This window comes from Pistacia vera, unplaced genomic scaffold (assembly GCF_008641045.1).
Source record: "Pistacia vera cultivar Batoury unplaced genomic scaffold, PisVer_v2 Contig11, whole genome shotgun sequence".
In the NCBI taxonomy this organism is placed as follows: Eukaryota; Viridiplantae; Streptophyta; class Magnoliopsida; order Sapindales; family Anacardiaceae; genus Pistacia; species Pistacia vera.
Window position 1 is genome coordinate 557,006 of NW_022195137.1, and position 26,631 is coordinate 583,636.

At 36.4% G+C, this 26,631-nt stretch overlaps 5 protein-coding genes across 10 annotated transcripts; 3 read left to right on the forward strand and 2 right to left on the reverse strand.

The window, feature by feature from the left end:
* Window positions 1-1,301: 1,301 nt before the first annotated feature.
* LOC116139166 (short-chain dehydrogenase reductase 3b-like) lies at window positions 1,302-8,500 on the forward strand. Of its 3 annotated transcripts, none has more exons than XM_031424845.1 (2): window positions 1,302-1,429; window positions 7,611-8,500. In XM_031424845.1, the coding sequence occupies exons 1-2, from the start codon at window positions 1,416-1,418 to the stop codon at window positions 8,389-8,391; spliced, it is 795 nt and encodes a 264-aa protein (XP_031280705.1). In that variant the 5' UTR covers window positions 1,302-1,415; the 3' UTR covers window positions 8,392-8,500. The 3 variants fall into 3 exon arrangements, with proteins under 3 accessions (XP_031280705.1, XP_031280701.1, XP_031280700.1); XM_031424841.1 differs by lacking the exon at window positions 1,302-1,429 and adding an exon at window positions 7,233-7,343; XM_031424840.1 differs by lacking the exon at window positions 1,302-1,429 and adding an exon at window positions 7,307-7,431.
* Window positions 8,501-9,166: 666 nt separating this feature from the next.
* On the forward strand, window positions 9,167-10,345 carry LOC116138359 (short-chain dehydrogenase reductase 3b-like). The gene is made up of 2 exons (XM_031424072.1): window positions 9,167-9,346; window positions 9,709-10,345. The coding sequence occupies exons 1-2, from the start codon at window positions 9,167-9,169 to the stop codon at window positions 10,267-10,269; spliced, it is 741 nt and encodes a 246-aa protein (XP_031279932.1). The 3' UTR covers window positions 10,270-10,345.
* Window positions 10,346-13,257: 2,912 nt separating this feature from the next.
* LOC116138071 (probable protein phosphatase 2C 49) lies at window positions 13,258-15,743 on the forward strand. Its single transcript, XM_031423793.1, has 4 exons — window positions 13,258-13,608; window positions 14,192-14,389; window positions 14,473-14,708; window positions 14,827-15,743. Exons 1-4 carry the CDS (start codon window positions 13,414-13,416, stop codon window positions 15,395-15,397), a joined length of 1,200 nt encoding a protein of 399 aa, XP_031279653.1. The 5' UTR covers window positions 13,258-13,413; the 3' UTR covers window positions 15,398-15,743.
* A 1,039-nt stretch (window positions 15,744-16,782) lies between these two features.
* Window positions 16,783-19,990, reverse strand: LOC116138079. 4 transcript variants are annotated; one of them, XM_031423807.1, is made up of 7 exons: window positions 19,642-19,988; window positions 19,448-19,547; window positions 19,106-19,201; window positions 18,943-18,995; window positions 17,771-17,819; window positions 17,383-17,430; window positions 16,783-17,163 (listed from the first exon to the last, which is right to left on the reverse strand). In XM_031423807.1, the coding sequence occupies exons 1-7, from the start codon at window positions 19,905-19,907 to the stop codon at window positions 17,089-17,091; spliced, it is 687 nt and encodes a 228-aa protein (XP_031279667.1). In that variant the 5' UTR covers window positions 19,908-19,988; the 3' UTR covers window positions 16,783-17,088. The 4 variants fall into 4 exon arrangements, 2 of the variants coding, with proteins under 2 accessions (XP_031279667.1, XP_031279679.1); XR_004129261.1 differs by lacking the exon at window positions 16,783-17,163 and adding an exon at window positions 18,200-18,302 and having other exon boundaries at window positions 19,642-19,990; XR_004129260.1 differs by lacking the exon at window positions 16,783-17,163 and adding an exon at window positions 18,200-18,317 and having other exon boundaries at window positions 19,642-19,990.
* Window positions 19,991-20,387: 397 nt separating this feature from the next.
* LOC116138061 (tRNA:m(4)X modification enzyme TRM13 homolog) lies at window positions 20,388-23,245 on the reverse strand. The gene is made up of 9 exons (XM_031423782.1): window positions 23,028-23,245; window positions 22,881-22,946; window positions 22,429-22,752; window positions 22,128-22,353; window positions 21,952-22,009; window positions 21,533-21,619; window positions 21,264-21,398; window positions 20,989-21,127; window positions 20,388-20,871 (listed from the first exon to the last, which is right to left on the reverse strand). The coding sequence occupies exons 1-9, from the start codon at window positions 23,099-23,101 to the stop codon at window positions 20,652-20,654; spliced, it is 1,329 nt and encodes a 442-aa protein (XP_031279642.1). The 5' UTR covers window positions 23,102-23,245; the 3' UTR covers window positions 20,388-20,651.
* Between the last annotated feature and the right edge of the window lie 3,386 nt (window positions 23,246-26,631).

Genomic DNA, 26,631 nt, shown 5'->3' on the forward strand with positions numbered 1-26,631 from the left:
ATAATATATATATATATATATATATATATATATATATATATATATAATTAAAAGAAACAGTTTGTGGAATTGGAAGTATAAACATGCCTCCTACCTCGTCAGAAACTAATATTTATATGGAAAATCGAGGTTTTATTGTTGTTGAACCTCGATTCAAAATAAGAATTGAAATTTGACTCAACTACCGTCCTTGATTGGTTTTTAGCTGCTCCAAACTGTCACCTGACTTTTCAAGCTTCGATGGCGATGATTAATTGGACTTACCCGTTGCCGCTCTGGACACTCAACTTTCTGATGTTTGTTTAACCCTTGTCACAAGTAAATACTATATACATATCAAGGATCAAGATACGATGAATGTATTAGCATGTTATTTTATAAATCAAATTTATAATTGTAATTAAAATATTCTAATAGATTGAGTAAAAAGATTAAAATGAGTCCCGGGTCACATGTCCCCAGTTCAAAGACAACTAATAAAGTAGAGATTAGATTCCCATACCCCGGCCACGTCGATATGGATAAACATATCAAGTTTAGTATTTATCTCTTCAACCCTTACATTAACATGCACACTGATCTAAATCTATTACTGTTGATCTAAATCTATTACTGTGAATCTTGATGCCATGATGATGAGTGAGAGACCCCAATCTCAAATGTATCATTTTCAATGTAATTTGGGCAATAACTATGGTTGCGCGGCCATAATCGGGTAGGAATAAGTATGGTAGATAGCACACTTCGTTGAATTGAATTTTGATTACTATTATTATCATCTTATCGCATCAAAATCAACGATATCACTATCAATACCACTCCAATAATGCTTCTACAGTAAGCCCTCATTGAATTTCGGACCCAAACCTTTAATTGGACCCACGTAATTTAATTCGCTTGTTCTCATGCAATGACTGGCCTGGGTTGGGACCAAAAATCCACCCCGACGCTCCAAATTATGCCGTGCCTTTGCTGAAATTAACCGTCCATTTGTCAGAAATCAAAATTACGACTATAAACCTTGACTTGTTCAGTTTTGTTCCCTTCAAAGTTCAAACAAGCTTTCTTCTCAATTTATAAAACTAGATCCACCAAACTGCGGGCTTAGTCAAATTTGTATTTTAGCATGGCTCCGATAAATTATATTTTTTATTTGCAAAAATACATAATATAAATAATAAAAAATGTTATTAGATTCATTATTTACAAATAATTTTATTTGTTATTTAAAACCAAGATTCTTATAATAGTACAATATATGAATGTCAGATTCGTCTTTGAATTCTAAATAGAGTGTTAATGATATGCACGACAGGCCTTCAGCCGGCATGCACACATTTATAAAATCTGGAAAGTTGGGCGTAGATAGAAAACAATATTGCTGAAGAAAAATCCCACAGAAGTAGCCACCATGCATGTCCAAACTAAGGTAATTAAGATAGAAAATTAAATTAACAAGCGATTGTTAGATCATTTCACAGCACCATCTTATAGAGCTTTAAGAATATATCTATGAGGGGCTATCCTTAACATTTAGAAATCCATGATTGTGTGTTTCATTGTTGTCACTAATAGAATTGTCGGTGTCTTCTATTGCAAAACTTACGGGTTTTTGTTGATCAATTTCCGCAGGTTAGAGGGAAAGGTTGCTATCATCACAAGAGCGGCCAGTGGGATTGGAGAGGCCGCTGCTAAGCTTTTTGCTGAACACGGGGCTTTTGTTATCATCGCAGACATCCAACATGAACTGGCAAACCAAGTTGTTGATTCAATAGGTGGTGATAAAGCTTTTTATCGTCGTTGTGACGTGAAAGACGAGAAGCAGATTGAAGAAACAGTGGCATACGCAATAGAGAAATTAATATGGCACCCCTTATATCATGTATAGCAATGCCAGGATCATTGGTTCTATGCATTGTTTTAAAAACCGGACCAGAGAGCAACCCGCTCTACTGGTCAGGTCACGGTTCAACCGGTCCAATCGGTTGGGCCGATGACATCATCACACTTAACTGAATTGTCATTTGAAGAGTACATGTATTTTCTTTTGTGTCAATTAATTCACAAGGATTTCAATTTTAAGCCAAGCCCTTAGAGTTCGAATCATATTGGCTGTAAATACAGAATATTAATCAAAAATAAAATTAGACAATTTTGAACTTAACTGAATTGTCATTCAGGCAAAAATATTTGTCAACTCATCAATTTCCAAGAAGTTGATTTTCTTTTCATTTATAATAGCAATTAGATATAATATTTCAACAAAACTTAACTGGACAGTGGACATATAAGTTACTAATCAAAATCAGATAAGAGAATTCAACTTTTATTGTAATTTCATTTGAATAAAACATTAAAACTATCTGTCAACCCATCAATTTAGAGTAGGAAATTGATTCTCTTTTGGTTTATAGAGCTGAACTATGTGTCAACCCATCAATTTAGAGAATAGCAACTCAGTAACAATTTCTTGAATCATCGGAATCAAGTCAAGTTGTATTCTTGCTATGTCATCATGCAACATACTGTCCTCATAACTCATAAGTCCTTATTCGGTTATTCCATCCACAAACATACAATAGAAGTAAAACATAAACATTCAGATTCAAGTAAGACGTGTTTATAACCTGGAAATACAAATACATAATCTGAAAGTACATGCACATACGATAAGTAATTAGCAACAAACATACTATAAAATTAGTTGATAGTTGTACATAAAATAACTCAGTAAAGTTTGCAACGAAATCATTATTGAAGCTGGATCGAGGAATGGCGTGTTTATAACCTGGATCAAGGAAAGGAGTTGTCGTCAATGAATGGAGCTGTCGCCGTCGATTTCCAGTGAGGAATTGAGCTTTCGTCGTCAATTTCTGGCGAGGGAGGAAGACGTCATCAATTTCCGGTGAGGGAGGAAGACGTCGTCGTCGATTTCATACTTTGGTGAGTGGAGTTGATTGATATTTGAGTGGGATTTCAGTTCAGAGAGAAATTTTCATAGAGAACAGAGAAGAAACTGAGAAATTTTCGCAGAGAAGAGAAGAAGCTCAGAAATTTTTTGAGAGAATTAGAGAAACCAAGACTGAGAAGAAGATGAGAAACAGAGAGGGCTGCGATGCGATTGCGTATTAGGGATTTTAAAATTTCAACCGGTTTTTCCGCCGGTCCGGTTGGACCGACGGTTTGCTCTGGACCGGCGGTTTGCTGATTTTATCCGGTTTTCAAGCGATTTAATGCATTATAGCGGTTTTGGGGTTGACTCGAACCGGACACGTGGCCGGTTCCCTGGTTGGACCGGCCAATCCGGTCCGACTTTTAAAACAATGGTTCTATAGGGAGTATCCTAGACATGGAAATTGATGAATTCGACAATACCATAGCTGTTAATCTGCAGGGTTCGACATTAGCTGTGAAACATGCAACCCGAGCCATGGTGGCTAATAAGATACAGGGTTCAATAATTTCCACAAGAAGTGTTGCATCAAGTCTATTAGAGTTGTCGACTATTTCAGCATTAATGAGTTACGTAGATGCATTCGGGGGCCTTGTTGTCCGGTCAGCAGGGGAAGATCGTAGGGGCAGCGCCCTTGGGCCAGTAGGCATTTTCGGTCTTTTCCATGTATAACCGTTGTAGGATTTCTTTAAGTCATTAATTCCTTATTAGGTTTGAGCTTAGAAATAAGAATCCTTATAAAATTAGATTTTGTCACTTTAAACCTCGTATATATACATATTTTTCTCTTGTTATGAGTGTCATAGTAATCATAGGGCAATTTAATTCATTATAATAATATTGACTCAGTTAGACGTAACTCATATTAAGTGAATCAAGGTAAATCGCGCGTGTTATTTTCTCTTTATTTACTGTCTATGATTTGTTTTATTATTATATTGATTTCGTTGTTGTCTCTATTTCGTTCAAAGTCTACGTGAAAGTAGACCTCATGCGTATACTATGTCCAGGGGCGGACCCAGCCCCTTGGAGGCCTACCCTCACATTTTAAAAAAAAATTATTTATATAGGCTTATAAAAAATTCTATTAATATATATATACATATAGGCTTTATCTTCAGATTTAAAAAAAATAAGAAATATTATACATATATCGAGACTCATAAAAAACTTATTATTAATATACATATTTCACGCCTATAGATTATATCATGTTAAAAGTTTAAAACTATTTTCACTCTTTTTTACGTGCATCTGTTTTTTATGATTTTATTCCTAAAATTCTTTATTCTCTCATCACGGTGCCACAATTAGCTTTGTTTTCTGTTTTCTCAATTTTAGGTATGTGTATTGCTCATTTCATTTTAGTTTATTTTAGGGTTGAATCATGTTTATTTTTTGGAGGATTTTTATTCTTTTGATGGAAAAAGGCATGAATCTTGTGAGTCTGTTTTGTGTTTTATGTTTAAAAATGTTCCCGCATTCTCAAATTAAAGCTTAACTATATTTTACTAAATGTTATTTTTTACCCTTCACCTACCACTTTCCTACATTTCAAACGTTACCATTTAGCTGTTCAAAATTATTAAAGAAGTTTGAGTTATTATCTATATTTATACTAAAAAAATTTCCCTTTTTTTTATTAATTCATGTTAAAAGTCAAGATAATATTGATTTAATTTAAGTTTTGGTTGACTTTAGCTTAGGCTAGGCCTGATTAAAGTCATGAAAATTTATATTATAATTTTTGAAAGAAAGAAAAGAAAAAAAAGAAATAAGAAATTTGTGTAGAACATTTTCGGTGGATTGTGATTGTTGTAAACTCTTTTAATTATATTAGATTTAAATGGATCGTTAGATTCTCATGGTCTTTTGCTCTCTTTAATTGAAGAGGTTTTTCCATGTAAAAATTTTCCTATATTTTCTCGTAAATTGAATGTTATTTTCAACATAATTTGCTCAAGGTTTTACTTCTCATAGATTTATTCAAATGGTAAAGTATTGTATTGTTACATTATTTTCTTTCAGATTATTGATATTATATGATTTCTTTTGCTTAAGGTTTTGTATTTTTTAAAATTTTTCAGTAACTGTTTGATAAACAATGGTAGAGCCATGGAGGCCTCCCCTGGGTAAAAATCCTGGGTCCACCACTGACTATGTCTAAGCATGGTCTAATAGGTCTTGTTCGAACAGCTTCAGGTGAACTTGGGAAGTATGGGATTAGGGTGAACTGTATTTCTCCTTTTGGAGTTTCCACACCTATGGCGTCTAAGATGAGCAATTTGGATATAAGCACCCTTGAGGCTAAGGGTAATCCACTATCCAACTTAAAAGGAATTGTGTTGAAGGCTAAACATGTTTCTGCACTTTTTCTTGCTTCCAATGAATCGTATTACATAAGTAGGCACAACCTAGCTGTTGATGGGGGGTTCTCTGTTGTTAGCAACGTCATGTCGATGGTCAAATCTTGATCTATTCACGTTTATCGTGGCACCCAACCCCGTCTAAATTATCAAATTTTCCACCATGCCTTTGTTAAGCACCAAAGTGCATGTTCTTAAAATTCTTCATCTTATACATTGTCTGGTATTAAACACATATAGTAAATATAGCAGTGCTATTAGAATATTTGATGAGGAGAAAGCTATAAATTTAATTGTCTGGTATTAAACAAATATAGTAAATCATCTTATACATGATTTTTTAGAGTACATCAAAATCAACTACGCTACTAAACACTTGATGAATTCACTATTCAGGACCTGATTTAGACCCACTAAATTTAATTCGCTTCATACCATGGATTGACTGGCCTAGGTTGGACTGAAAATCCAGTCCCTGCGGCCTGCACATTGGTCAGAAATCAAAGTTACGACTACAAACCTTGACTAATTCAAGGTCGGCCTATTTCAGCCCAGGTTCGGACAGTCAATTTGTATTTTAGCGTAGCTGGAATAATTTTTTTCATCTTCATCTACCATTCTTAGAATACTTAAATGTCATGGTTCAAAAATCCTGATTTGAAAAGCATAATTCATGATATAAAATTTTACTTTAAACTCGTAATCAGATTTAAATAGTTGAAACAATCTAGACTTATACGAAATCAAATAACTAAACACACAAATATCAAACTAGTAAAGAGAAAAAATAATATGTACTATTTATCCTGATTCTCCCAATCTACAGACTACATCTAACAGAGTTAATATTATTGAAATACTGTTTTATCTTTCTCATTATCATAAATGTATTTGTCATATGATTTGTTATCACACTCATACAAGAGAAAAAATAAGTTTATATAGTAGGTTTAAAGAGGAAAACATAATATTACAAGGATCATTTTTTTCTAAACCCAAACTCAATTAGAAATTAATTGCTTAAAGAAATCCTACATCGGAATCCCCGAATCCGTCTACATAGCCCTTATTGTTGAAGAGATTGACAACTCCAGCAATAGTTTTATGGATTATTTAGAAAAAAAATTAGAAAATGTTTAATTTGTAATTGGGTGAAAATATAAATGCTATAAACATTTTTATCATTGATATTTCATATAAATTTTTTTTTTTTTAATATGACGATTACCTTGCTGTTCCAAAGAATCTGACCTAATTGGATTGTTGTAATTTAACAGCTTCAAACTGTCACCCGAGTTCAAGCATTTTTATCTTTGCATCACAACTCTTCACCGACGTATGGGTCCAGACTTGGTATGTGTTAAGAGTTAGGAGCTGTGCTATTTTTTTCTTTTTTGTTTTGGTAATGGAGTTGTCAAACTAGTTTACACACATTTTAACTAATCTTTAAAATATATTGAATACCCTACGAGTTCAAAGGATTAGATAAATCACAATATTATTGTCATAAGTAATCCCAGATTTAAATCTAATAACTTAAGGAAGAGAACAAACTTCTTTCACAATTAGGCGAACTTTAAGGGAGGGAGCAAACTTCCTTAAGAATTAGGCCGACCTTTGGGGGAAACACGGTGTGCTATTCTGCTTTACAGTGTATATTATGGGATTTGCGTATATCATATTTAGAAATGGATCGGCCCAAGTGGATTCGAGAGAAAAAGAAAATCTAAATTTGTTTATTTATTTATTAATATATAAAAATAGTTTACTTATATCATCGTCCTTATTTTTTATAATTCAAAGCTGTATGAAAATTTTGTTTTTATAGGCAACTTAAATAATTGGCATAAGGGTTCTTAATGTAATTAAATAGAGTGTTTCCCAAATTTGGCCTTCAGCCGGCCATGCACACAGTTTATATAATGGAGGCAGAGCGTTTAAGCAAGAGGACATACACACAAAAGTTGAAGTTAGTTTTTGTTTAAGAAAACTATCTCCCAGGAGGCGTCCATGTCTAAATTAAGGTTACACTGAAATCAATTAAGCTAATAAGCTATCATTTCATCGGTCATTCATGGAAGCTAAGGGTTGTGTACAACATCTTAGTATAGGGCAAATTAGGAATACATATGTATGGAGCCATCATCAAGCATGTAGTGGAAGATCATTTTAATTTGAAGTTTCCCTAATTGTGTGTTTCACAGTTGCCGCTAATAGTTCTTCATTCTGGTGTCTTTCATTCCGATGTTTATCTTAAACTAAAAAGGACTTTTTTTGATCAATTGCCGCAGGTTAGAGGGAAAGGTTGCTATCATCACAGGAGCGGCCAGTGGGATTGGAGAGGCCGCTGCAAAGCTATTTGCTGAACACGGGGCTTTTGTTATCATCGCAGACGTCCAAGATGTATTGGCAAACGAAGTTGTTGCTTCAATAGGCCCTGATAAAGCTTGTTATCGTCATTGTGATGTGACAGACGAGAAGCAGATTGAAGAAACAGTGGCTTACGCAATAGAGAAATATGGCACCCTTGATATCATGTATAGCAATGCTGGAATCCTCGGCCCTTTGGGGAGTATCCTAGACTTGGAAATGGATCAATTCGACAATACCATAGCTGTAAATCTGCGGGGTTCAGTATTAGCCGTGAAGCATGCAGCCCGAGCCATGGTGGCTAATAAAATACGAGGTTCGATAATTTGCACAGGAAGTCTTGCTTCAAGTTTAGGTGGAAGTGGGCCTCATGCGTATACCATGTCGAAGCATGGTCTATTAGGTCTCGTTCGAGCAGCTTCAGGTGAGCTTGGGAGGCATGGGATTAGAGTGAATTGTGTTTCTCCTAACGGAGTTTCCACACCTATGGCATGTAAGGTGGCCAATTCGGATCCGAGCACGGTAGATGCCAGGAGTGCTCAATTAGCCAACTTGAAAGGAATTGTGTTGAAGGCTGAACATGTTGCGCAGTCTGCACTTTTTCTTGCTTCCGATGAATCGGTTTACATAAGTGGACACAACCTCGCTGTTGATGGGGGATTCTCTGCTATCAGCAGTATTATGTCGTTGACCAAACATTAATTCATTAACGTTTATTGTGTCGCGTTATGTTTATGTACCCAAATCTATCTAAATTACCAACTATCCATCATGTTATTTTTCTTTGACATTAATGCAATCTTCAAACAAGCAGTGCTCTTAAAATTTGTACCTTATACATTTTCGGGTATTGACAAAGATGAAATATTATCTTGGCATATTCAATACAGAATTACACATGACTAGTGTTTATTTAGAATATTTTACGAAGAGCAAGATTGAGATGAGAAAAAACATTATTGATTTTAGAATTAACACTATTGGTTTTAAGCGTGAATTTTTTTAGTGTTCCAATTTCACTGAGTATGCATACTGGTCTTGCAGTGCGTGAGAAGTGAGAACACCAAATTAATCCATCATTAATACCGAGGTCAGTGAAACAATTGATTCCTTCAACCGGATCCGGATTTAATAATCTGGGATTGATATCAGTATAAAAGGAATTATACTGATTGAATTTAATTAGTAATTAACTAAGCAAGAAGCAAACTTACATGCATGAGACTGGCTAAGCTTGGTCCAGGATCAGTTTAAAATTTCTGGTAATTAAGTTCATCTAATTCAGTTTATACCAATTCAAACAAAACTTACGCTTTGAAATTAGTATATAAAAAGCCACATGTCAATATCAAGTGAGTCGACCAAGCAAATTGTAATTTACGATGAGTTAATCACTTGGAAGAGAATTGGAGAGAAGGATATATATATTTCAGCCGGCATGATGAATTTGTCTGCTAGGAGGTAGACTTATGAAAAAATGGAAATTAATAGGTTAATTCCAATGACATACTATGATTTCCTCCGTCAGCCGTTCGGCTTATTCTCTCCAAGGTATGCCGTCACAATATTGCTTAGATGCAGACAATGCCAATATCACGTTCAATTGTTTTCACCAAGAAAAGAGATCAAGCCAGGTTGCGTGGAGTGGAGATCAAAGGTTACTTGTCCAATCCAATTAAAATTTAAAGCGGTCCTCTTCAAGAAACACTTGTTAAAGAGTTGCATAGCTGATTGCATGTCTACGAAAAGGTGAGATGAGGCCTTTTAAACGGCTTTCTTTCAGTAAAAGTGTTTGGCCATTCAAGAAACCAAAAGAAAAATTCACACATCATCGTATTTCTTCTTAACAAATTAATTAATACCACCGTGCGTTGAATGTTTTCCTCCTCTAGCTGGTTCTCTGGTCACTATAATTAATTTCTGTGATGACCTTTAAAATGACAAGGCATATGCATTTGTTTCAAACATGTAGAGTTGCAGTCAAATGAATTTCTTAACAGTATCTTAGTTTCCAGATAGTGTTTCCATTTTTATAAATTTATCTTAAACTATTTCGGGTTAGAGGAGAAGGTTGCTATAAGCACAGGGGTAGCAAGTGGCATTGTAGAAGCCAGTACAAAGCTTTTTGCAGAACATGGTGCGTTCATTGTTATCGCAGACACTCTTGATGACTTGGGCAACCAAGTTGTCGCCACAATTGGCCCTAATAAAGCTAGTTATCGGCATTGTGATGTTAGAGATGAAAAGCAAGTTGAGGAAACAATGGCCTATGCGATTGAGAAATATGGCAGCCTTGACATCATTTACAACAATGCTGGAGTCCTTGGACGTCCTATGGATAGCATCCTGGACATGAACATTGAAGACTTGGACAACACAATGGCTGTAAATTTGCGCGCTTCAGCACAAATCATCAAGCACGGTGCTCGAGCAATGATGGCTAGAAATATAGCTGGTTCAATCATATGCAGTGGCAGTGTTGCATCATCTAAAGGAGGTAGTGGACCTCCTGCATACACCATATCTAAACATGGTTTGTTAGGTCTTGTTCGATCAGCCTCGAGTGAGCTTGGGAGATAAGGGATCAGATTCAATTGCATTTCTCCATTTGGAGTTGCCAAATCCTTGGCATTAAACGTGCACAATTTGGACCCTAACCGACTGCAATCCGTGAGTTCCTCTGTGTCCAGCTTAAAAGGAATAAAATTGCAGCCTAAACATGTTGCAGAGGCACTTTTTCTTGCTTCCGATGAATCAGCTTACATAAGTGGACATAATTTAGTCGTTGATGGAGGAACAAGTGTTGTTAGTAATATCATGTCAATCACCACAAATTGATATTAGTAATTTTTATAAGTATGCTAATTTCTTGTTATTTCGGCCACAAGTCGTATATATTTCACAATCACGAGCGAGGCTCTTCTTAATTAGATGGTACAGCAATTTATTATTCACTAATTTCAGGATATTTAAGGACTAATTCCTTGGGTTAACATCAACTTGAGGCACACTAAAATTGGCCCAAATCTCAAACGAAATAGGTCTAAACTATTCCCTAATCAATAAAGATTTGCTTAAAACCTAGTCTTATTAATTTTCTCTCACAATCCTGACGTGGTAGTTCGTAGTTAGACAAGCGAGTCTCATTGCGAGTTGCCACATCGAGGTTCTGAGAAAAACTTTGTTAGATTGAGTTATAAGTGTAATATTGTCCTTCCCTAATAGTTATAAGAGTGCTGAATGATGATGTGGAAGCTTAGCATGCCAGGTCGAAATGTTAGTCCCCATATTGATAGACTCTGAATTTAGGAATTTAGAGGTGGTGCATGAATCTTGAATCATAATGCATTTTATCCAAACCAAACAGAGAAAGAAACATTTAAAAAAAGGTCTACATCAATTTTTTAGTTCATTATTTGTAGAATGTAAAGAAGACATATCCACTCATTTCAATTAAAAGCATGGTTTTTGAGCCTTGGTTTTGCCATCTGTTTGTTTCAAGTTCACACGGCTTCACCTATCTTTCTACTTTGCGTAGAAAAATCATCCACTGCTTCCACGTTGCAATCAACGTCGGTTGGCCACAATGCATACTGCATATATGTTAGTAGAACGATTAAGAGGGAATTATAGTTTGATGAAAAGGTCGAAATCAATGTGCTTACATGTGTCAAACTCCACACCATAAAACTTTGACCTAAACTCTCCACACCAACACGTTTTTCTCCGTTTTCATCAGTATAGTGTGGTAGGCACAAGGCTCAATAGAATAGTTTCTATTATTAAATTAAAAGAATCTCACTGAAAATAGTTAATTCCCCAAACGCATTACACAATCAGCGGCTTTAAAGAAAGCCGGCTACGATGACCTGTGTTGTTTTTGTCAATCAAAGGGGAAACTGGAAAAAAATAAAAACAAAAACATATAATTCCTTACTGTATCACAATATGATTGAGGTGTTAGCTAAACCAAAATATAATATAATTAAAAGCAAAAAATTATAGTCCGCAAGACCTTCCAGCGAGGCTCCTTGGGAACTGAAAACCAATTAGATGGACCAATCATGAGTGGGTTGGCTAGTTGGACCACCAAACCCACTGTTGATAACTTATTCTATAATTTCCATTGCTACTTGTTATGATTAAAGCTGCGTAGAGGCTGTTTCCTAAATAGACTCACCCTACTCTACTTTAAACGCATTTATAATATTATTTTAATAGAGCCTGAAAATTATTGGATAGCGAACCAAAGGATAAGAATACCTCTGGAGTTTCAGGCCACGCCAATCACGGATTTCCAAGACATTTATTGCCATGATATATCAAGCTCTAACTCTAGCCCCACTTATATAATGTACAGGGTCAATGACGAGGGATTAGCTAACTCTAAGCAACTCTTTCATAATTGCCTACATGCTGACATCAATTAAAAGATTTAGATTTATTTTTATCTTGTTTCTCCTCCGGTATTCTTTAGTCCAAGTCCAACCATAAAATACAATTGTATTATGGTTTTGGATTACCCAGTAAAACATTCGTCAAATCCAGATTAAAAAATGAAAACGTCTTAGTCGCGAGTGGGTTTGTATTGTGTAACGCGCAATTTCCCAAGTTTCAACGGTGGCTATATGTTACATGTGGGCAAGTGGAATTGCTGTTTATGGAGATACTTTTGTCATTCCAACTCCAACGGTGGGTCGATTGATTCAAGTTAGATTTATTTGGTCCTGATATTGTTTATTCATTCTTTCTCAATTCAATAAAATCTTGTTTATTTTTTTAATCAAAATTAAAGAAATAAATAATGTTTTAGTTTTTATTTTATAAAATTGATGTTGGGTAAAACAATCTCATTTTGCACATGCTACACGGTTCAATAATAACACGCTTTCAACGTGGCTCCCCTACAAAACTACGGCTGAATTAAGCCAACAATTCTTGATTAAAACCATGACCATCTTCTAACAAACACCAGAGTAGTCTAGATTTAACAGGACCGTCCAAATTGGTGGGGTTCGATACCTTCAGTTATCTGCGGTCCTGATGCTACTGTCACCGCATCCACACTATAATACCACTAACATGTCATTTTTGGAGAATTTAGGGGTACTTTTGTCCATGTAATAAAACGTTTCTGCGTGTCCATCACCAACGTAACAAACAAGTAAACGCAAGTGTGAACACTTCAAAAAAATCAGTTAAAACACCAGTCGTTGGCGAAAATATATTACACCCATAATTGCCCCCGAGCGACTCTGGAATCTCATCTATATCCCCCATTTTGTTCCTAAAAGTCAACGTGACAACTCATCTGTGGAAGGTACAAGAAGGGACGATCACGTCATTTTCCATGAAACAACCCTCGCAAAAGTTCAAAGGTCACGCGTCAACCCAAAAATGTTCACGTGTCCATCAATATAAGCTCTCGTTTTATTCTCGGTTGTGTGATCAACACGCTCTGAAAATCAGATGGATCAAGAACTTACACGTGTCCTATTCCAGAACTACTCTCACCTGTAGCCACCGGTTACCGGTGTCCCATACCACACCCAATATAAACAAGTTCAAGCCCACCCGCCTCAAAGTTTGATCATTTGCGCTAAAATTAGTAACACTTTGACACGAGAAAACAGAAAATAAAAGTTTGAAATTTCATTTAGTTTGGCAGGTTTAGATCTTGAGAGATTTGAAGAAAATTTGGTTGTTGGTAAATGCTTGTTGAAGATGGTAGCTGAGTCAGAGGTTGTGTGCTTGCAACAGAGCGTGGCTGTGTTGGATGTTAATAATTATTTTGGTAAAGGAAGCAAAATTGAAGAGATTGAAGATATTGTTACAATTAAATCGCCGGTTTCTCCGCGAGCTGTGAATCAAGTTCGTATATCGGAGTCTGTTTCAACCGACTTGTCCATCTCTCAAGTGGTTAGTTTTCTAGTTAGATCAGATTTTATGATTTTATTGTCAAATTGATTATTTACTATGTATAGACTGATTTAAGATATAAATTACTCAAAGATTAGTTAGCCTCTAAGGAAGTTCAAGTATGTTGTGAGTTGCAGTTAATTGCTTGATTATGTTTCTGTGCTGTTAGTTCAATTTTTTTGCAGTTAACCTACTTAGGTTAGATTTAGCCAAGTCTTAACATTGGGTTTGGGAAGATTTCATAATAAGATCTTATATTCGTAATACCGTTTGACTTGATTGAACTTTTTTGTCGTGCTTTGATGAACTATAAACAGAATTCCATTTCGTGTAATTTTTTTTTAGTATAGTTGCTATGTGAAACATTAGTTGCACAAGATCTCGATTCTAATCCATAGTAGTTTGTAAGCTTGAATTGTTGGTTTGTTATAGTTAAGTTATTTGCAAAATTGAGAACTGTTTCCTTGTTCCAGCAACAAGCCTCTTAATTTCCTCAGTGATCTTTTTAGTCAGAGATCATAAATTTGTTTCTTTGTAACTCTCAAATGGTATACTTATGTCAGACCACTTTTTTATATTTTAGGACATAAAATCTGCTGAAAAGATTCCAGATGCCAGTCTTGAATCTGCTGCCCTGCAATTTGTTCCCAGCATTCGTTCTGGTAGTTTTGCGGACATTGGTCCACGTAGATACATGGAAGATGAGCATATAAGAATTGATGATCTGTCATCTCACTTGGGATCCCTGTTTAAATTTCCGAAGCCAAGTGCATTTTATGGGGTAATTAACCTTTCATTCTTTTATTGTTACCGTATTTTAATGATATTGTTTGAATGTTAGATTAAAGTTGTTCTGACTATCAGGTGTTTGATGGTCATGGAGGACCTGAAGCAGCGGCGTATATCAGGAAAAATGTAATTAGATTTTTTTTTGAAGATGTGAACTTCCCCCAGTCATCTGAAGATGATGATGTTTTCTTGGAAGCGGTTGAGAACTCCCTTCGGAAAACATATCTGCTTGCAGACCTGGCTTTGGCCGATGACTCCAGTGTGAGCAGCTCCTCTGGGACAACAGCACTTACTGCTTTGATATTTGGAAGGTAAATTTATTTCTGCACCTTGAATCACTTTGTGCACTTCACTTTAATTCCCCTGCTCTTTTTGTTTTTTGTTTTTTCTTCTCTCCTTGTTGATTGATCTTGTTCTTTTCCTTTCCAGGCTTCTGATGGTGGCCAATGCTGGTGATTGCCGTGCAGTTCTCTGCCGGAAGGGAGAGGCTATTGACATGTCTCAAGACCACAGACCAATATATCCATCTGAAAGGAGGCGAGTTGAAGAGTTGGGTGGTTATGTTGATGATGGCTATCTAAATGGTGTTTTATCAGTTTCCCGAGCATTGGGTGATTGGGATATGAAGTTCCCTCGAGGTTCTCCTTCACCTCTCATAGCAGAGCCTGAATTCCGGCAGATGGTTTTAACAGAAGATGATGAGTTTCTCATCATTGGATGTGATGGAATCTGGGATGTGATGTCAAGTCAGCATGCAGTAAGCCTTGTACATCGAGGACTGCGACGTCATGATGACCCTGAGCAGTGTGCCAGGGACCTTGTCATGGAGGCTTTGCGCCTCAACACATTTGACAATCTCACTGTAATAATAATATGCTTCACTTCCCTTGATCACCGAGAGCCATCAACACCTCGTCAACGGAGAATGAGGTGTTGCAGCCTTTCTGCAGAGGCCTTGTGCAGCTTGAAGAGTTTATTGGATGGCAGTGCCGGCCGATGAATGTAAATATTATTTCTAAATAAAATCTCTTGATTAGGAGGGAATTCTTACTGTTTCTGGCTGCTTCAGTCAGATGCTAGAAAAAGCAGCTGCCAGTTTTGTAGGTGTCGATTTTCCAGTTGTAATGGGTGAGTTCCTGGTTGATGTACATAGGGTGACGGATGGCGGTGGTGTAGAAATGAGTCCTAATATATTATTCTTGTGTAAAGTCATTTGGATTATTTTTAGTAAATAATCCAATTTCCGGGTGGCTGCCCGTTTGATGTAGTCCATTTTTATTTGTGACGTGGTATGTATCATAGATGCATCATCTAAATTTAATTGAAAGTTCTTTATATTTGTATTCTTTCTTCTTTTTCTCCCTTCAAAAGCTTACACTGCTCGTTGCACCTGCTGGTATTTAGATTATTTAGTTTCATATTTTAGCATATTGGGCATCGAGTTAATTGATTTTTGTCACATGTAATTGGATTTATAGCTTTTCAAAGACATCTTATTATATACTTTATTTTAAAGGTTTTAGACATATTTAGTATTGACCAATTGGGCGCCGACATATGATTACTAACTTGACTGTTGAATGTTTAAGACTTTGGTAAAGCTTAGGAAGGCCCCAGGGAGGTTTAAACAATTTCCATAACCTCCGTGTCTCATGGCTTCTGGTCTGCAAACCCCGTGTAGATTGATTTCGTAAGATTGCTCGAGTTCGGTTAGAGTTAGCCGAATAAGGACTCTTGTACAAGAACAAGCTCCTTTTTTTTTCCCCTTTTCAATTCTTAATTTGATCAAGTAGAAGATGGGAGACAAGACACAATAATATTACCCAAAAATTTAACATTTTGATTTCTCTGGTTCAATGGGGAACTGATTCGAGAGTGGACGAACGCCCTCTCACAAAAAAACACTTCACCTGGAAAACATCTGTCAAAAGTGGCGAGGTCTTATATGGTGAGATCGAAAAAGTTGCAGCACAAACCTTGGACCAGACGAATCCAAAATCGTTACGTCGTAGGTCTTTACATACACTTGTTGTTTCAACAGGAACTGAAAAAGTACTACTATCAGAACCATCTTTGTAGTTATACCAGAAATTATCGACTGTAGCTTTCATTTTGGGCTCACTAGCTTCCTTAAATAACAGGTCAATGTTATTTCTATAAATGATCTTAATGTAGAATTTACTAAGAGATTTGTATTGTTATTCAAGAACAAATCTTTTCCATCATGCTGCTGATGGACGCAGACTAACTTCTGCCCTGTGATATAAATATCCAATGTTTTATTTTCAGAACTCTGCATCTGTTTTAATAGCACGTAGAACCAACTAGGTATATGTATGATAGAGATCGGAGACCAAGAATAATTGGAGAGTAATCATGCTATTTAATTTATTAAAGGGCTTATCTAAAATTCTGTTGATTATCGCAAAAGCCCAGTAGAAAAGGTAAACAAGAAGAAAATGTCAATCTAAAAAGCTACCATTGGTCCAAAAATCTGACGGTAACTCCAAAGCTGAAAGATAAAACAGATTATATGAAGCCTTTGTAACTATACATTTATAGTCGTTACAAATGTAAGTAAGAGAATCATAATTAACCGTGGGAAAAGTATCCACATCAAAAGAATTGGATACAATATCAAACCTGAAAGTTTATAATTACCGAATTGAGACCATCATAAATTGAGTTTGCCTAATAGCTTCTTACAAATGTTGCAAAACGATCCAAACCCCTTCTGAGTAAGCTTTCTAAAAAAGGTTGAAGGGCCTGAAAATGTTTAAAAGAGAGACACATGATGCATGCCACATCAAACTGTGTAGGAACATTCTTAACTGGAGAATCATGAACTACTCATCTGCTTTGCAACCAAATACAAATACAAAGCCAAAAAGAAAAAGAATTGAAATTTTTTCCAAGATAATAAATTCGGTGTGTTCCTCTATCAACAACAACAATAGGTTCTAAATCAAAGGTGAGAAAACTTACAGATGCAACTGGAGCTAGAAGTTGAGGAACCTCATATGAAACAGTTAGCTGTAAAACAAAAAGATGATTTGTAATTGCCCAGCTTAATGTAGAAAAGAGATAAAGAATTTCTTGGCTTTCCTATAAGTCTCAGCACTCTGCCCTTTTTTTTTTTTTTTTTTTCCCCTTTTCTTTTCTCTCCTAGGCATAGCACAAAGCCAAGGGAAAATGTCCATCACACTAAATTGAATGACTTTAAGCTCCCAAATGTAGCATCGGCTTAATATAGCGCACATGTCCATAAGTGCAGTTAACTGTGGAAAGCGGTCATTGATGTGTAAAAGGAAATTCAAGCTCCTATGAGAACAACATGGCGTACAAACTGAATACTTTTACAAACAGGCCTCACCTCTACTATGCATGATGAAGGACCTTTTGGAAAAAACCGAACAGCACCTCTGCCATGAGACAAATCAATTTATAAAGATTCTGATTTTAATTTATGCCAACCGAAATAACAATACTCAAACACGAGGTATTAATATACAGATATCATATAACATCCAATTGATCAAATTTATAGGATGATAAAACTTGGAGAACTTGGACATGTAGCAATGCTTGATTCATGCTATGTTCAGCTAATAATGTTCCAGATGCAAATGCCAGACCACAAGCAATCTGAAGATATAAAAGGTGATACTGTCTTCATAAAGGTTCTAAGAAGTAGCATTTTTATTCATAGTTCTTTTTTGCATTCAAAATAGAACACCACTCCACTGATATGAAAATTAAAAAATAGGATTACATGACTCTACAAGTCTGGTGAGGAGTATACCAATTTGATAATACAAAAAAGAGCCTTCAATTGCTATGAAGACAATAATAGTAAATGGTTACGTATAGTCCAGCTGCTAGCCTTTGATATGATCTCCGGATACCTGAGGAATTCCATACTGATTTATGAAGTTGTAAGTTCTCAACCGATATGGGGAAAAAAAAAAAAGGTTGCGCTCATTAATCTTCTCTGATGCAAATAATATTCAACATGATATACTCCAGTTAGATGAATAAACTCCTGTCTATATTCCCCATAGTTTTGCTCCATCAGAGTGTAAATTTCTTTAACCTTAAAGTGGTTATTTTACTATCAGTAAACACTTTGCCAGCACCTAGCCAAGAAGATTTTGAGATACAAATGCATTATTCAGCAGCTTTCAAATAATGATGGTCTATTAATGCCTCCCATATCAACATCAGTTTCCAAATTCTCTTCAGCACTCACTGAATTTAATCTAAGATCTATTACTACATATCTCTATAATTTGTAGTTTGTTATAAGCTACTTAAATTACACAAACACATCTACAAATTTATGAATCATAGCCAGCAATTGAAGAATGCAAGAGAATATCCAACATAACCTTTTGCGTGCCAGCAGAATTTGCTCTGCTAAACATTGGACAATATAGTCACAAATTTGGACAAGAAAATGTAACTCATGGATTCTAAAATATAGTCACAAATCTGAAATCATGCTTGCAAATCGTATGTTTTTGCACAGGGATTTATTCCAGTTACCTATTAGGAAGACCTTCAAGAGATCTCCAGTGAATTTTCTGATTTGGGATGGGCTGCAAATAATAAATCAAAGCATAATTAATTGGAAAGATGAAAAAAATAAAAATAAAAAATCAAATAAAAGAATTAAGAATAAATGGGTTTAATATCCGGTGATACTCACCTGCAAATTTCTAGCAAGCCAAGAGTATTCAATATCACGACCAAAAGCCTTATATTTCAAAGACCATTGTGATAAGTCGGGCTTGTCTTCCGATACCTATTATAGCATAACCACAGAATCGATCATCATTTTCTTCTGGCGTGATAAACTAAATCTGAATAAATATATATCATTTTACATGAACTCTATATGGTACACACAACTCATGAAACACATAAGTTTGATCAAAAGTTGCAATTTTGAATCATTTTATGCAGTCAATAATTGTCTGATTAATCTGGCATTCACATAAGGAAAATATAAAAAGATAAACTAAAGCAAATAAGTGAAGTGAGGAGGCACCTTTACAGAAGAAATAAATGGCATCCAACGAGGAATGGCTTCACGGTCAGCGTAACAATTATAAGCTACCGAAACAGGCACATCAATTTCAGTCCTTACCCTGCATTCAATTTGGCCATAACTTGTTAAAACTAGTCAAATACATTAAACTGAAAAAAGAAAAAGAAAAAGTAAAATAAATGAGAAAGTATTACGTGCAATCCTGCCACTCCATGACAGGAGAAGAAAAGGGTTTAGAGGAAGTGAAGAAGGAATGGCGCTTGAAGTTGAAGGATCCATATGGAACTCTTAAAAATAATACTTGATTAAGAGAAGCTGACTTCGATAAACAAGAGTTTCTATAAGTGGGTACTGATAATGAGTTAAAGAAAATCAGGCTTGTGTTTGGAGGCAACAGGTGGGTGAGACTGAGACTCACTGAGTTGGGAGTTGAAATAAAGCCAAATGCTGCTGCAGACATGCTCAACAAATAGAAATACGATAGAAATACTACTTCACTGATGGTCTCACCACAAAACTGCTACAAAATCCACTATCAAATAATAATTTTGCTTCGGGTATAATGGCGTTTTCAATTTCACCATCATAAAGTAACAGACTGTGATGATATAAAAGGACGGACCAGTAAAACGTCCACCAGATGTTTGGACGACATTTGCCCTGCGTTTTCAGATGAAACGACAAGTCGTATATATTTTTGACAACGTGACCTGATGTCGGAAAGGATATCGAAAAGATCGTATTCATGGCCGATACCGTATCGCTTTGTTGAACGTTACAACAGCTCAGTTACTTGATTTAATCCAAATGAGGAATATTTGCCTATTTAGCGAGGAAGAAACCAAAGTATTATCAATGGTTTAAATCTCTAATTTATCTGACCATTCAATTACTTTGAATAAATTATCTAAATTTTATATTAAAAAATATTTTTGTACAAAAAGAAATTGTACATATGCTATTATGTACAAGTCGTTGTAACCAGTGGCTGACCTTGGTCCAAATAAAAATTTATTCAGGCAGAAAAAGAATCGCGGTTCTCAACCATCTGCTGCCTGCCTTCCAACTGTATGATGGTAGTTAACCACAATATGTTGTAGCAAAACTACGAACTTACGACCAAAATTTGGCAAAATTGTTGATCCTACAACCTCAAAAACAAACGGATATAAAAAAGAAAAAAAAAAAATACACCGTTGCTCAGTCAAGTGAATCTGGCAATCAGCAAATGGTTTTCAGGAGAGATGGCTGCTGGGACATACTTCACAAACTCTGTTTCTAACCCACGTTCCTTTATCCACATCAACCTCCCCATATCAATTATTTGCTTGCACTTAAATCCCAACACTGCCCTTTCAACTGCTTTCATATTCCTCACAATTTCTTCAACTCCTCCTGTCACCTCACCACCTACTTCTTTCCCACTGCACAGCATCAAAACAGATAAGTACCCAAATAGAGGAGAACAATCCATCTGGTTAAACGAAGTAAATTAATGATATTCCAAACAAACAATTAATACACAAGTTTAAAAAAATTACATAGATTCCAAATTCAATTTGCTATCAGTAACATCAAAATCATCTGAACCATGATCAGCATCTACTGCCCAGCTGGTAAACCATGTAATTGCATGGAATTCTTCCTTGGCAATCCCCAAACTGGATACATACTTTTTATCTGCAGGGAGCCCAAAGATATATGGTCAGCCAATAATGAAAGCTGATTAGCAGTTCTAACATGTACATGCACACCAGAAAAATATATTACTTATGTGGTGTTTCCAATATAATTTAAGGAAGAAAATGTTAATTACTTATGTAGTGTTTCCATTGGCAAAGATGGTGACAGCATGTTGCTATTGAAAGACCCCTCATGTGGTGTTTACCACTGCTCTGTTCAACATTTTCTTGACTCACTTCTCTGGCCAGGCAACATCTTAGAGTCAAATCTGCAGCAAGCACATTCCATACAGAAAATAGGAAATTGATATAAATAAAGTCAGTGAAAAATCTCCTATGGCTGACAGTTACATGTAATTCATGATTACAAGCTTTATAATCAGATCAATGATGTATTAATTACCTGTTGCAGGACCACAGAGATGTTTACCAATAGCCACATAAGGAATTCCCCTTAAAGACTCCACAGCATTCAAGTTCAGATCCTCAACTGCATAAGTGGGATTTCATAATGTAACAAGTGAAAAGAAAGAATTTGTGAAGAGACCCATGCCATGTACCTTTAAAAAAGCAAACATGCAAACAAACTGCATCCTAGATGGATGCATAAAAAGTAACAATATTTGGTCTACACAAAGTAAATTGCAAATATGAAGATTATTGATTATAAAAAGAATTCCTTAGTTCATCATATCACAGCAGCACCAATAGCACTTCAACTAAAACTCATGTTCAGTAAAGCTAATGTGAAATTTGAAAGGCCTTCAGACCTCACAGAGAAATCATAAATCACTCATGGAATAGGATTCTAAAAAACCTTACTGTCAATTCTCAAACGCTCAATTGTCAAGCTCTCTTTCTGTCGCAAGGATCGATCAGCCTGGGAGTAGCATCAGCATAACATGAAAAAATAAATAACTTACTCCGAATATAGTTTCAATGAGCTCAGGAAGTCACAATCACTATACCCTAAGTGAATGATACAAATGTCAACTGACCTTCAGCTTGTATGACTTTCTTTCAATCAGGAAGACCCTCTCGGTGCCATAACAATCTGCAAGCATTTGTGTCAAGTACCCTCTCCCAGCTCCAAATTCAACCACTGCAGGTCTTTCTTCATCATCTTGATCCATTCCAACAGAGTTCTTCAATACGCGAAATTCTTCCAAGTTCCCTAGAATTGATGCCTGTTGCACAACGTGTTTCTCCTGAAATGGTAATTTCCTGCCAACAATCAATTTATCTCACAAATTCAAACAACCCCAGCATAAAACAAAAGGCCTAACTCAACTTCATTACCTGTCTACTTCTCTCTTAATCCACAAATTGCAAGCTTCTGGTATCTTAAATGATTCCCTTATATCATTACATATTAAATCATGAATTGACTCAATCTTTTTAATCAAATTACGGAATTCAGGAACAGTAAGGCTATAAACAGTATTCCGCTTCATTTCAGAGGTTACATTATCTTCAACTGTGTTGGTATCCATTTGTTCACCTTCATCTTCTTTTCCGGCATTGATGCCCTTTTGGTAAAATGGTTGGAGAGTCAAAGATTGAACTTGTTTCAATAAAGGGCATCTCTTCACATGGCCTTCAAGGTTTTCTTTGAGAACAGAACTGTCAAGTTAAAGAAAATAAATAAATAAATAAAAATAAAATGTTTAGACATTATAGAAGAATGTTATAGAATAAAAAACAAAAAACAAATCAATAGAAATAAGCTAAGCAGTGTGAAAGAAATTTACTGAGAAGGATCGATTGGGCATGGAATCCACTGATTATCGGACCTCGGGTTGTGATTGCCACAGAAACTTTGACGATAAAATAACAGGATTAGTAAGAATTAAGAGATTTAACAAAACGAGAGAGGAAAAAAAAGAGAGAGAGCTTACATAGAATCGTTGAGAGGGAGGTTAGCACAGAACCGGTTCTTCTTTGGAAGCCAGAATTTGCAGCGTTTCTCCATTCTTGCTCTGTTTCTAAATTCTAACACTCACTCACTTCAATTAACCCTAATTTGAATCACTTCAGTTCAACCCTAACTTGTTTACAGATGGGCTTAATTGGGAGAAAATTTAGCTGGCAGGCCCTCCTCTAAGTTTCGATTTAAGAAAATAGCCTTGAAACTGTTTTTAATTTAGAGTAGCTGATGTAGCACAGTTAGGATCCATTAAACATGTAAAATAGGTTAAAATAAAAAGATTAAAACATATAAGGATAAAATCATAATTAATAAAAGTTTTTAAAATTTGAAATTTGAAAAAGAGCCCCACCCATTCAAATCGCTTAATCGAAACTGATTAAGGCAAAAATCGATATCTTCAATCCCCAAACACATTCTGTGCAATTTCCGACAATAACAATCCACATTCCTGCAAATTTTCACACCCAAATTCAATCATAAAGCTTCTTTCTTTCTTAAAACCATGGCTGACATTCACAATGAGGAGGAAAACCCAACACCTCTTCGAATGGTAGAGTCCAGCGGCGCAAGCAGTTCAATGGCTGCTCCGATGGATCCTCCGATTAGTGAAGGTGTTCCAACAGCGGAGACGACGACGGCACAACAAGAGAGAGAACAAGAGCAAAATGGCTCTGAAAAGGAAGAGGAGGTCGGGTAAAATTCAGGCTAGGAAGAAGAGTCCAGCGAGAGTTTAGGCGAGGAGGAGGAGGCCACCAAAGAGGAGGAGGCCGCTGAAGAAAAGGTATTTGTACTTGCCGAGACCTAAGATCGCTTAAGCGATCCTTTGTATCGCTTAAGCGATTGATGACTTTTACTGTTGGTCGCTTAAGCTATTTAGGATTGCTTAAGAGTAAAAGCGATGAATCGCTTAAGCGATATAAACGATCGCTTAAGCGATCTTAGATCTAGCAGATGTTGATTCTGCTTCGTACAAGATCTCTTAAATGATCTGTAATCGCTCAAGCGATCTCTTCCGAGGCAGAATCAAATCTGCCCATATCTATAATCGTTTAAGCGATCCTTTGTATCGCTTAAGCAATTTCAGATCGCTTAAGAGTAAAAGCTTAGAATCGCTTAAGCGATATAGATCTTAGATTTGGGCAGATGTTGATTCTGCCTCGGAAGAGATTGTTTAACCGACGAAGAGTAAAATCGACGAATCACTTAAGCGATTTGTCACTTTTACTCTTAAGCGATCTTGTATGAGGCAGAATCATCTGCCCATCGCTTAAGCGATTCTTCTGGAGCGTATTTTGTTTATATTTGATTTGGTTTAATTTTTTTGCTGATATTTTGTTTATATCGATTGTGAAGATTTTACAGAGCATAAACTATAGAGAGTACGGATTGGAGAATGTAAGCGATACGGTACCGTACTTCCCTGTGAGGGTGACAGTGAGGTCAAGTTGGGATGTTTTAACGAGAATAACAGGGATTTTAGGGACAGCGAGAAATGGTGAAAGGAGATTCAAAGAGACTTGTTTAAGTCATTTTTGGGATATGGACACAAAATGGAAAAAGACATTATAAGGATCGGGAGTGCATTATATGTTGTTGCACTCAATAAAAAGCAACAAAAAACACGAAATGTGGTTCGTAGTGGATGGAAAGCCACTACATTTCAGGATGATGGAATATGCGTTGGTGACTGGCTTAAGATGTGGGGAATTGCCAAGTGAGGTTGAGGAAAAAAGAATAAAGGACAGTACGGGAGCCAAAAGGTTGTCTAACAAGGTTTTGGAGGGCAACACGTCTATTAAGGCATAGGAATTAGAAGACAGGCTAAAAGATGGTGAGTTTAACGATTCATAAACGTTCAAACTATGCTTAGTATTGTTCTTACATTCGATCCTAATAGCTGGTGATTCAACAAAAGTTGTTGATATTGATTAGGTGAAGTTTGTAAGCAACTTGAACTTCTTTAATGCTTATCCGTGGGGACGAGTATCATTTAAACGAACCATAGAGTCTCTGCAAGCAAAAGACCTGGCGTTAAAGCACTCCCAATGGGCTGAGAAGAATAGAGCGGCCACGTATAATTTGTTTGGCTTCCTATGGGCAATACAGGTAAATATTAATATATTTTTGTTATATATTTTTTAATATATGTGTTTGAATTATGATATGAACTATTTTTTTACAATGTAGGCTTGGATGTATGAGGCCATCCCTATCTTGGCTAAGGTAGGGGGGAGGATTAGGGCTTTGGTTGTGCAACAGACATTTCCTAGGATGTTGCGGTGGCATGCCTAAAAGTGTACCCATTGGGATTATGAGCAAATAGAGATTGAAATTCAATCAGCTCAGGTAAGATTAAAGGATTAAGCTTTTGAATATGCACTTGCTTTAAAATGTCGCTTAAATCTGATTGATTTTGTTTCTTATTGCAGGGGGTTGTCCGTCCCTTCCTCACCGCTACTAGGGGTGAAGCGCAACAACACTATGTCACATCTTTCCGAGCACTAAAGGATCAAAGGGATGAAGGGATAGACCGTCTAACACGGGAGCTACAAGGGGTCACACATGTGAGGGCAGTTGCAGGGCCATTGCTTGAGAATGTGGTTGACACCGAGGAAGATGAAGCTGCAATCGGTGGGAGGGAGAAGGAGGGGAGGGAGGAAGAGATTCATATGCCTCAGCAAACCGGTACAACAAGTACCGCTTTGCCAAGGCGTCGGGGTCGAGAGAGTGAGGTGGTTGATCTCATAAACAGTTTGTTTGATAGTTTTACAACAGTTGTTTATGGCAGGTTTGATAAGATGGAAGAGCAGTTGAAAAGGGTGGAGGAGAAAGTGGATAAGGTGGCAGAGAAAGTTGTTAGGGTGGAGAAAGAAGTTGGTAGGGTGCAGGAGGAAGTTGGTGGAGTATTAAAGGCGGTTGAAGTGCAACCTGGGCTGAAAAGAGAGAGTCGAAAGAGTAGGTTTGTGAAATCGCCTTACACCGTACTAACACGTGTAATTAAGAGAAAAACAAAGAAACAAATTGAGGAAGAAGCCAAAATTGAGGAGGTTAAAGAGGTTGCTGGAGGAAGTGGGGCAGTTATAATGGAGGAGGTTGAGGCGGGAGGTGAAGGAAGCGGGGACGTACAAATGGAGGAAGCGGGCAAGCAAAAATGGAGTCTACTGTCGATTTGTATAGGCCAATAGAGGAGGAAAAGAAAAAACTCTTTTATGCCTATTAAAATGAATCCAGATGTGATGCCCTTGTAAAGTGTAAGACCGGGGATTATTCTCGAGATTGGTTTAAAAAGATTTTGATGATGGGCAGCTGGCTTCACGATTCCGTGAGTTATTTTTGCTTAATTTTCCTTATTTTTGCTTATGTTTTCCATGAGGTATTGTATACTTATCATGTTATTTTTATTTGATGCAGCACATCGATGAGGTATTGGCACTGATGAGGCTGCGACAAACTAGCAATGATGATCTATTGTATCCCAATTGTGTCATCACCGATGTGGCCTTTGACCAAACGTTGGTATCGACATATCGCAATTTATTGAAAAAGGCCATTGGTACATCTGTAGCAAAAGG